Source organism: Azolla caroliniana, unplaced genomic scaffold (genome assembly GCF_043228905.1).
Source record: "Azolla caroliniana isolate FFs.n. ecotype wild unplaced genomic scaffold, voAzoCaro1.0.p SCAF_5, whole genome shotgun sequence".
Classification (NCBI taxonomy): Eukaryota; Viridiplantae; Streptophyta; class Polypodiopsida; order Salviniales; family Salviniaceae; genus Azolla; species Azolla caroliniana.
In genome coordinates, this window is record NW_028230440.1 from 3,549,786 (window position 1) to 3,561,819 (window position 12,034).

Consider the following 12,034-nt stretch of genomic DNA (forward strand, 5'->3'; position numbering starts at 1 on the left):
CACTTTCAGATATGGTACGTGAAAATATTATATTTTTGTCTCATTGGTAATATTTGACCTCCAAAGATAATAATAAAATTCTTTCTAAGAGAGAAATTGTGCTCACTTATTATCCTTCTTCAAAAAGTATGTTGAAAGGTTCAACCAAATACTTGTAACACAACAAAGAAATAGGAGTCAAGTTCATGCTTCCTTCCATGCCAATTGTAGTCTTTTCACACAAGAAAAGAATCGGAAGATGGAGGTTGTGATATGGTGGTGTTGAGTGTTAGTAGGTAGACGCACTTCATTGCATGTGTAGCATAATGACAGACAAACAAAGGACATTGTGACTTGGATGTTTGCAAAACATTTTATTGAAATTTGTGATTTGGAGATTTATGATGCGCTACAAAAATTCTCTCAAACTTGCATGAAAATAATGACGATATGCAAGACAAACACGCACCAAACTATTCATCGGAAACTAGTATATACTAGGACTCTCAAGACATAGCATACAAGGACCAAGAAATTACTGTCCAAAATATTCTTCTCCAATGCCCAAATTGTGTATAACTAACAAATTTATCATCAATTTCCTTTTTCACGTTGGCACTTACAAGTTTAAGGATATATTGTAGTTGCCTTTGAGGGTCTGCCATTTGCTATGAGATCAATTTCCGATCGACCGAGCTCCGCAGATTTCCGTTTCCTCTCATTCTCAGTTTCAGTTTCTGGTGGTGTTGCGAGGCCTCCATTTTGTGTTGGTACCCCGTGTACTCCCAATCAGAGGCTCGACATCAGTGTGTGTGAGTGTGAGGAGTTAGTAGCGTTGTTGCCAGCCGAGTCTGGTTGTAATTTTTTCTCTGTTGATTAATAGATTATTTGTTGCCTCCTTGTTCTCTGTCTTCTCTGTTCTGTTGTGTTCTTGTCACCATCCCTTCTCAATTGTGTGTGCGTGCCCGAGTGTGTGAGTTGTGAGCTCGTTGTGCATTGTCTAGGGCTGCTTCGGAACTGGTAAAGTGTGCCGCACCCATGCACTCACCATAAGGCATCCGAAAACCGGTCCGGATCACACTTTGGCAAACTTGTCCGAGAACTGAACCAAGTAATCCTTTTCCTTACCGACTCTGGAATAGTGCTCTTGCGAGAGATATCCAGACACCGGTCCGGTTAACGCTTCTTCCCTTACCGGCTCCTTGGACCGAGACCCCGGTGGTCCCGCCCCATTCCAACACATCCACGCGGAAATTTGCGACAACGTGTAAGAATTTTGGCATAGTAACCTGGTCAAACTATAAACCATCATCACACATATTGAATAGTGGAGGAGGAGGGGCTACAATGTTTCAAGGAGATGATGGAAACGATAGGGGCACTCGTGGAGATTAGCCACAACGCAGGGGTACCCTGGGAATAAGACGAAACCATAGCGCTAAGGCATGTGGCTATTGGCTATGGCTATGGTTATGGCTACACCTATGGCGCTCTCGTCCAGCCGAGCTCTGTTTGTGGCGGGCATTTCTGCGCCTCTGAAAGAAACGCCTCTGCGTTGCTCGTTCGTTTCTTCTACTTCTCTTTCTCCTTCCTGTGCTGCCGATCTTCGCAGAGTGCTGACTGTTCCCGTTCGTCCGTCTTCATACGCCATCAACGGAAGTGGCTCGAGAATCTGCCCTCGCAATGCGATGGAAGCTTCGAATTATTCTGTCAGAGAAGAAGTTCCTCGCATCTCTGTGCTTTTTGTCTGCTGGGGTATGGAATAAATTCACTTTGCATACGTATGTATATGATGAGCATACGCTGTTTCTTCTCTTATTTTTCTGCTGCATATATCCGTTCATCGTGTAACTTTCGATTTTTTATATATTACATATATAGACACAGGGCAAGAGAAGTCCTCCGTCCTCCTCTTTGATGATGCTGAAAGAATGTCTTAATTCAGTTTAAAAAAAAAAACTAATTTTAGAAGGGATGCCATAATCATTGGCTTCTTCCACGGAGATATTCATATGCATATACGTATAACTTATGCAAAATATAACTCATACTAAAGAAGTTCTAAACCTTCTCTTGTGTTGGATTTTTTTATTCATTCTTTCATGTATTCCATTGAAACAGGAAACATTTGCAGAAGTCCCACAGCTGAAGCTGTTTTCAGATATGCTGTGAAGAAAAGAGGACTAGATGAATATTTCAACATTGATTCTGCCGGAACAATTTCCTATCATGAGGTAAAAGTGTTCTTTGCCAAATTCAAAATTTCACTTATTTAACCGTGTACAGTTATCTGCTGTTTGCTAAATTAAAATTCTCACATATTTCACAATATAGGGATGTTGTTGATCTAATTTTCTTTGAAAAAGGGTGAACCGGCAGATGCAAGGATGAAGGCTGCAGCAGTAAAACGTGGCATTAAACTCACATCTCTTTCAAGGCCAATTCGCCCTTCAGATTTCAACGAGTTTGATCTTATCCTTGCTATGGATAATAAAAATAGAGGTAGCAAACAACATTTCACGATTTCAAATTTTTATGCATATATGGTAGATGCAGTGGGATTCAAAATGATAGCAGCATTTCAAAGTTTTTGCTTTATTGTAATCAAAGTAATATTAACATTCAGCCGGATTTAAGAAGGTTGTAAATAGTAAATACCTTGACCTTAGTTTTTTTTCAAGTTTCACAGTGAGCCTCATATCATGTGTAAAGGAATGTTGGATACCTGAGTGTCTATGTATTCTTGTGTAGAATCTGAAATGAGTACACTATCATCTGCATAGAATAGTAGTGGTATTCAAATATCAGAGTTTCTGAAGACAATAGCCAATCATGGTGGTAGGCTAATTAATTGATACAGGAGGATCTCTAGGCCTTTCTGCAGGTATAATGTTGAATCATGCTTGTTGGATACGTACTGGATTCATATACCTGGCGATGTGATAGGATATGTAGATGTAGGAGTAGTGCGGGAGGATCCAAAACATGGTTCACAATGCTGCTTCCATGTATGTAGAGAAAGCAAATAAAGCATCTAGATTTAGGATTTCTATCCAAGCTATTGAAAAAGTCCTATCCAAGCGCATTACCCATGTCAATCAAGTAGCTCCCATACTCTGTATTCTCAGATCATGCTGTGTCTAGTGAGTCCTATTTCTCCAAACGTTTACTCTCTTGAACTTTCATTTGGTATGTCAAAGATGTACTAGTGGCACGATATCCTAGCATTGCAATCCCTTAAAATTTGGCACATGAAGAAGACTTGGTTTATTCAAACAAACCTCTTTCTATGGAGAACTTGAAATTCAGCCTAGATCTTGTGAAGAATCATTTTAGATTGTTAAAAAATGCAGGTCCCCTAGCTGATTATCCTCTTTTCTAGTATGTTTAGTGGAGAGCACCTTGGAATCTCTACATGTGGGTTTTAGCTGCTGAAATAGGTTTAAACCTCTAGCTATGCTATAATGGGTTAGGAGCTCTGTTTGATTGTATTCTCTTCTACTAATTAAGAACTAGTGTAAGGGGCACCAAGTCTTTGGGGCCAACCTGGTGTCAACTTGGTCAATGGCAATCTAGCTTCCTATATGTGAAATTAAGTTTTAGTAAGCTTTAAGTTTTTGTTTAGACAATATCCTATTCTTGGATTGTACCGCTGAAAATGATAGATCACTTTGTGTAGTCTATGGCGGCATAGTTAGTAGAAGGTAAAGTTGTGAATCTTGCAGTAATCCTTTGATTTTAACTCATGTCACAGTGCAATTATGCGGCATAGAAAATCTTTAGTTTCTCTCTCTCTCTCTCTCTCTCTCATTCTCATTTCAGTGGACATACTGAAGGCACATAGCGAGTGGAGCACAACACAGGATCTTCCCCCTAATTCAGAGCAAAAGGTTTGTACATTTTTCTTTTGGTTCCTGCTAGATGCATCAAGAAAGAGAACTGTTTTGCTTCTAGCAAGTAGTTTTCTCTGTTTGAATGTGGTATGTGCTCTTTTTGCTAGGTGAGGATGATGTGTGAGTACTGTAGGAAGCATGAAGAGAGGGAGGTGCCCGATCCTTACTATGGGGGACCTGCTGGTTTTGAGAAGGTCTTCATTGTTTTCTTTCTGATTTGATGAAAACAAGAACACAGTCAAGTCAAGATGTAATCTGTATTTGGTTAAATGTTTTTTTTTTCAGGTCCTTGATCTCCTTGAAGATGCTTGTGAAACTTTGCTTGATTCCTTGGTTCCCAGCATTAAGAGCTAAAATACCAACTAGATTTTGGATAAATACTTATTCACAGATTTGAGGGAAACAATTCCTTGGATCACATTCTTATTTATGATAATGTTAAGATATTGCTTAACGACCAATAAATCAATCCCACTATCTTTGGGTTTCAATATAATTTTGTAAATAATGAACTCTTTGCATGGTGGGTCAAGAATGAGAATGACGTGAAAACATTAATGCACTTCAGTTGGAGAGATTACAAAGATTGCCTTTGTCAGTTACTTTGAGACATTACATGGTGTTTTAACATTCATATCTATGCACATGCATAATTTCACCTTTTAAATTCTCAAATAATTTATTGCGTTTGTTGATATCAAACTTAAATTATAACAGAATGGCTTTATTAAACTGAAAGGAGCATTTTAGGTAATGTGTGTATGTGTACACATATAATCTAAGGTCTAGATGAAAGGTCATAATACAATTTTGTGCAAATGTGAACTTTTGAAGGACAATGTGGGAGAAGACTTCAGATTCAACAAAAGTATGCAGTAATCTTGTAGGTTGTTTAGTCTGTCAGTAATGATAGTTTGATTTGCATTAATTGGTGTGTGTATATGTATGTATATAATCTAAGGTCTAGATGAGTTATCATAATACTACTGAGCAAATGTGATTGACCTTTAGGCAATGTGGGACAAGACTTAGCATTCAACAAAAGTATGTAGTAGTTGAAAAAATACACTTATAGGCTGTTTAATCTTTTCTTTAAAGGTTGGTTGATTTGCATTGCTTGGTGGTGTCTAGTGTTCAATGAAGTGTCTATTGTTTGCATACTTCTCTTAGAAATGAAGGTACGATGGACACCTTAATATAAAGCATTCCTTGCTTTTGATATCATATGCACATAGTTCGCACATCGTTTGGCCCTTGGTATGCAACATGTTCATCCTTCTTTGATCTCTCATTGGTGGGAGGAAACACTATGTAGCATGTATATACTAGAGACACATGTACCTTTTTATTTGGTTGAATCATTCACTAAATAAATTCATGACTTGATTGTTGTAATAAGGCATGTATAGAGTTGCCCTACACCTTGTCTCAATACCTTGTTCCATTCACTATTATGTAGAGGTATACAATATTGAACGGGTAGGAATGTCGAAGACATTCTCAAACCGCTTTATCAAATGTGAGTACGATGACCCTTGTGTACAAGTTATGTTGTCCCCAATTTGTGGCAATGCTTTAAATACCTTACATGTACTTCTTTCAAGTGTGGCATTGTTCAAATCAGGTCCATGAGGTTTATTGTTTGAAATAGTGAGTTGTCTACCAACATCAAGGGTGTTGCCATTTTAACATGAATGGCCTCTTTGTGGGGTGGATACTTTGTTTACGTATAATCTATGACAACATGGGGTGCCTTGAAGCCCATCACATGGTTGCAATGTGTATGTATAAGGACAAGGGTGATAGTGGTGTCAAAATAACCATACTTTTGGTCCTAGAAGTGTCAAGAAGAGCACACACATGTGGATGTGGAAAGAAGACATTATAACATGACATGATGATATATAGTAGACATTCGGTTAAGTGTGTGTGTGTGTGTTTACGATTATGAGTCTGTAATTTTGATTCTTGATTAAAGAAAATAAGCCAAGAAGGGCAAACAATATCACGTGCACGACATGGTTCGATGATCGTTGGATTATACTTTAATTCAGCCTTTTCATTGTATTCGTCACCTCTGCATGAGCTGTCATTATTGTAGATTCCAACTAAGTAAGCAATTCATTCTCGAATTTTCCTTCTGTCTCTATGGCTAGAGCAACCCCTTTCAACCTTTTAACTCTACTATGAAGTTCTCCAATTCCTTCATCAACATCACCTTGCAAGACATCCCCTCTAAGTTGCAATTGATCATTCGGTGCTAGTATATGATTATTTCGACCTTGGTTGTGGTTAATTGCCATGATGATATCTTGATGATCATGAATAGTCAATTTTTTGGAGCAATTGGCCGTGAACGCGAGCTCTCCTTCTCCATGTGCAACAAAACTTCTGCATGTGCCACGTGCGTGTGTGCTCTTTTCCTGCATGAAGAAAACCTCTCTCCCTCCCTCTCTCTTTCTATGATCTTGTTTATTCTCAAAGATGACTGAAGTTGCAGCCTATGATTTGTCCATTGCTCCCCCTCTCTCTTTTCGTATCTTCACCATCCATACTTCAATTCCTCAAACTTGCCGCTACTAGGAGGAAAGCACAAGAAAAAATCCCATCGCATCCAAGGAAGCTCATTAGGTTTGTTGCATAATGGATGTTAGTATTCCTCAAACGTAGCAAAAAGGCGAAAACTGAAGGTAATCTAGAATCGAGAAAGAAACTGAAGAGAATGTATGCTGAAACAAAAAACTTTTCAAGTAAATGATATCACGAAAATTGATCACTTTTCTTATCAAGAATTATATGATTAGAGCACAGAAGGAAAATATTTCAAAAAACCCTAAAAAATGTTTTAGAAAACCCCTAAGTGCACACCTCGGTTAAGTAAGTGTGCACTTCTTCCTTGCGTTCAAAGTAAGAAGTGCGCACTTAACCGAATGTCTATTGTAGCTAGCCTCTTTATCTTAACCTTTCCTATGTTTTAGAGGGTAATACTACATATATATATGTACACATTTTATTCACCCACACCTTTCCTATGTTTAGAGGGTATATATAATATGTACACATTTTACTCTCTCTCTCTCTCTCTCTCTCTCTCTCTCTCTCTATCACACAGGTCTCATCAAAATCTTAGTGTTTCATTTTAGCATTGAGACTTTCTGCGAGAGATCGTGACACACAGACATTTAGACAGAAGATTACGATTCTGCAGCGATGGGATATGCTTCGACTGCTTTTCTTAATATCTCTCCTTATGCTTTCTCTGCTGTGGGCATCGCCATTGGTGTGGGTGTCTCCGTCCTCGGAGCCGCGTGGTAAACTCAAACCCTTACTTCTCCTCCTTCTTCAGGGTGTTTCGCCTGTTTGTGCCCGGAAATTTCATTAGGGGGTTGCATTCATTTTCAATATACATAATCGATCTATAAGTATGTTGAGCATGAAATCATCGATCTATCTTTGTGGAAAGAAAGTCACTTCTTTTGTATTGAATTTCATATGCCACTATGTTAAATTCGATTAGATCATGCATTGTTTTGGTATTTTAGTCCGGTTATAACTCCTGATAGATGCATAGCGAAATGATGAGTTCTTGGAGTCATGTATGATGAGCTTCATAAATTATTGATCTGTTTATATCTTCTGTCCAGAGAACTCTCATCATTCTGCATTAGCTTTCATGCATCACCCATCAGTATATATCGTTGTGTGTCTTCCATCTGTTCATATCATTTTATGTTGCATCCGTATTCAAACCATCAAGAAGTTGTATTTACATCTTGCAAATTTCTTTATTCTATAATTGTATCCATTCATTTCTTGGGATATGTATGGAATTTATATTATCGTACAGGGGGATCTACATAACTGGAAGTAGCCTCATTGGAGCAGCTATCAAAGCGCCAAGAATTACATCAAAGAATCTGATAAGGTTAGAAATTTTTATAACGAGAATTTAAGAGAAAGAATAAAGATAGAATTCAAAATAACTCGAAATGTCAGGATAAACAAGGGATTCAAAATAACTAGAAATTTCAGAATGAGGAAAAGGATGCAGTTACATTGATGTTTCAAAAGCATCCAAGAGGTTTTATGTTTGGTAAATTGAGAGGCTTGCTGAGATCTTTCTGTTTTAGAAAAACTTCATCATATTAAGAGTATGATGATGGCACAAGCGTTTGCATTTACACAACATGACTCTCTTGTTCAAAAACGAAAGAAGAAGATAAAAGAATGTCTTGACATTATATCTTCAACCGAAATTTTGTGTTATCTATAAATGGTTTTTAAACTCTTTCTCAAATTGGTATTTCTTTTATACACTATTAATGAATAATTAAAGAAAACCCTTAAGTTAGGTGGTCATTTAGCGAGTGTTTTAGCCTTCTAACATTGCTAATGATGTTGTTAAACGTATTCTTCTCCTTCACATTTGATTTTCTGCTCTCATCCCTTCGTTCTTCCTCTCTCTCCTTGGGCTTCGTGACACATAATAAAATGTCTGCTTTTTTATTGCTTATTTCACGTCAGATCCACTGTTTTTTCACTTGTATTCTTATTCTTTTTTCACCCATAAGAATATCCTCCGTTGGTATTAACATAAAGTGGCCAAAGGCAATATACCAAACAGTCCACTATTACAAAGAATATTGCCACATATTTAACTAGAAAACTATTGAACACTCATGTAGCTTCAGCAATCCAGCCACATTTAGCATCCATATCAAGCAAGGAATTACCACCAACAACACTGGGTTCAAACCCCCCCCCTCTTTTTACAAGCTGAATATGGATTTTTGGCCTTTAACACTGGAGTCTATGCCATTGCAAACTTGAAATCCAAAGAAACTATTATCACATTCGGAGACACTCCCTCAAGTTGCGAATAAGCTTTGATAAGGGCCACAAAAATATGAGTTCTTGTATTCTTATTCTTTGCTTTGTAGTACACAAGATTTTTGCTAAAGCCAGATATTTCTATCCATACATACTAATTGCAAGTGTATTCACAAGGAAATAGCTATAACTCATAATTCTTCCAACCAGAAAACTTTCATTGGAATGTTCACTATGTCATTATCCATGTGTGCGGACTTGTAGCATAAGTCATTTTGAAGGCAACAACATAGTTCTTCTAACCAGATAACTTTCATTTGGATGTTCACCATGTCATTACCCATGTTTGAAGACTTGTGGAATAAGTCATTTTGAAGGCAACCATGGGAAAATATTGTAGTAGCAAAAGACGATAAACTAAATGACTGTATTGCAAGGGAAATAAATAATTCAGATGATCCAATATTTGAGATTTTTATTTATCTGAAATCTTCAATACAAAACAACAGTATACAAGCAATAAACATCACTACAAAATGTTTTAGCCTGGAAGTGAAATGCCGAACCAAAACATCTATTCTATATACAGAGATATATAGATTATCATTAGAAATAACCGAAATATGCTAATCTTACATCTTAAAATGTTCAATTTACAAAATAATTATCGAGCCTAATTATTGAGCAATACTTCAAAAAGTGCAGAAACATTGTTTTTTCTTCAAAGTTAAATCTTCAATTACATAAATGCCTATTACTGCATGACTTACAAAGAAGAAGGTCATAAATGATCAGATTTTAGAAGAAAGCTTGGATCTACACGGTGGAATGGGCCCCACAAATGAAGCTTTCCTCACCCTAAACACTCAGGGGTTGGAAGAAAGATGTGTACTAAATAGAGGAGGGTAAATCTGAACTCTCCTACCTAGTTACAGGCCACCTCCCCTAGATAAAGTATCCATGTAGCGTACGAAGTAGTGAAGCATGCCTCTGCTTAATAATACCACCGTCAGTCGTTTATGTGTGAAGAATGCAAAAACAAAACTTTTCTGTTTTAAGCGTCCTTGACATGTCATTTCTCTTCTAGGTTGTTTTCCCCCCTTTCCCCTCTTTCTCTCTATATGCATCTATCTGTATGCATTGTTATCTTGTCTTATTACAATACTTCCTGCTCAATTACCAGGGATTTTTGTCTGGTGCAAAGATGATAGCAACCGCAAAGTCTATACATGAAGGGCTTCAAGGAATCTTTCTATGGGCCTTATATTCTAGGATTAGTGTTTATCTTAATATGATATTTTTTAATTCGACTCAAAGGTTTATTGTAAAATCTATGCTCAAAGCATTGAAATATCTCCAACATTGTATTCTCTCTCGTAAAATGCCAACCTACATCATCTTATATTCAATATATATTTCTCGCATACCCGAGAGTTGGATAGTGTCTTTAAAAGCTCAAAGTGATTCATTTTTTTAAACATTCTTACATCATTTCATCATTTGCCATGATTTTTCATCCAGTTGGATTCTATCCATTTCTTCCCTTTTGCCTTGATAATATTATCTTAGGTGCCAGATAGTTAGGGGTCTCTCATATTGTTCTTTTGTTTGGCCAGCATTATATTTTGTGAAGCTGTTGCAATCTATGGAGTCATTGTAGCAATTATTCTTCAAACAAGATTGCAATCTGTAGAGCAGACAACAACAGCAGACTCTATGCGAGGAGGATATGCAATCTTTGCTTCTGGACTTATCGTTGGATTTGCCAATTTGGCATGCGGGTAAAATGGGCATCAACTATCTGATTTAAATATCAATGCCATTTTTCTTCTTTCATTAAAATATGTTTTAGCCAGCCTAATTTATCTTGTATTTTCTCTTGATATTAGAATATGTGTTGGTATAATTGGGAGCAGTTGTGCCCTCTCAGATGCCCAGAATTCCACGCTTTTTGTGAAGATATTGGTTATAGAAATCTTTGGAAGCGCATTAGGTTTATTTGGAGTGATTGTTGGCATTATAATGTCTTCACAAGTGACCTGGACAACATCATCATGATATAGGACATTATGTGGCTCACCTCCAAAATAGCAAGCTGGTTGAATTCAATGTTTCATTGCGAGTGGAAGCCTCTTGGCTTTATATATGTAGATTACTTATTTTTGTTTGTGTATCAAAAAAGCAGAAGGTTTCTGATCCTACTAAAACCATTGCTTTAGGGATGAGGTCCCCACAGTCATTGATGTTGTGATATAAAATGTTTGTGCTGTCATTACAAAGTGAGTTGATATCATTGTATCATGGATGGTATGATTTAGAATGTTTGTTCTGTCTTTACAAAGTGAGTTGATATCATTGTTTGAGATAGATGAGAGTGAAAAACAATGACTAATTAATACAGTATAATGGCTGACATTTTGAAGGCCATATATCTGAATTGGTATGATAGAAAGTTCTTAAGAAATGGGCGTCTTTTCCCAATGTTTATTTTCACCAGATTTTAAAAGCATTGATGTGGATCAATATGAAGTGGAGTAGATATTATATATATCAAAAGTCATGATGCTCGATGGTTATGTTATTTGTCAACAATTTTAGCATATAAAGCTAAACGACCACACGTGGACCTGAACTTGCTGTGCACCAACTTGAAATAGAGTTAAAATCTTCTTACAAACTATATTAAGCAAGCAAAGCAATGATATATAATAAAAACATGTGATGCAATGATGGAAATAAATGATCAAACCTTACATTCCTACTAAGGATATCCATTCTAATAGATTGTTTACAAACCTCTTATATTTTCAAGAAAATTTCATACATTGCTTATTAGCACAATTCTTGGAGTTTATTTGTTTGCCACGCTTCTTATGGTGTTATGTATGTAATGTGCATCAATTTTTGCTTCTTTTAAGCCAATTGTTTGAAGCAAATTTCAAACATTGCTTATAATTTGACACTATGCTTGGCGTTTTTTGTTGTTTTGCCACCCTTCTTATGGTGTTATGTATATATAGTGCATCAAATGTCGTTTCTTTTAAACCAAGCCATAGAAGGCTCTTATTGTTTTGCCAATCTAGTCCAAGCAAACACTTGTTCTTCAGTTGTGCATATGATGGGTAATGTTTGGGATCATGTAGATTTCATGTCAACTATAAATTGAAATGCTTACATGTCCCAATAATTGAATACCAATCAAATCACAATAATACGTTATAAAGGTATCTATTTCAAAATCCCCTCAAAAGATTTCATATATGAGATTTTGTTGAAAACGCATTAATATCTTCAGATAATTTCAGCACTACCAATATTTAATAGAACCTTGT

The 12,034-nt window shown here is 36.6% G+C and overlaps 2 protein-coding genes across 2 annotated transcripts; both read left to right on the forward strand.

The window, feature by feature from the left end:
- Positions 1 to 1,424: 1,424 nt before the first annotated feature.
- On the forward strand, positions 1,425 to 4,368 carry LOC147863688 (uncharacterized). Its single transcript, XM_087319408.1, has 6 exons — positions 1,425 to 1,734; positions 2,101 to 2,213; positions 2,346 to 2,481; positions 3,802 to 3,869; positions 3,980 to 4,066; positions 4,158 to 4,368. The coding sequence occupies exons 1-6, from the start codon at positions 1,425 to 1,427 to the stop codon at positions 4,224 to 4,226; spliced, it is 783 nt and encodes a 260-aa protein (XP_087175534.1). The 3' UTR covers positions 4,227 to 4,368.
- A 2,622-nt stretch (positions 4,369 to 6,990) lies between these two features.
- On the forward strand, positions 6,991 to 10,937 carry LOC147863689 (V-type proton ATPase subunit c''1-like). The gene is made up of 4 exons (XM_087319117.1): positions 6,991 to 7,183; positions 7,720 to 7,797; positions 10,319 to 10,483; positions 10,592 to 10,937. Exons 1-4 carry the CDS (start codon positions 7,083 to 7,085, stop codon positions 10,758 to 10,760), a joined length of 513 nt encoding a protein of 170 aa, XP_087175243.1. The 5' UTR covers positions 6,991 to 7,082; the 3' UTR covers positions 10,761 to 10,937.
- Positions 10,938 to 12,034: the final 1,097 nt, after the last annotated feature.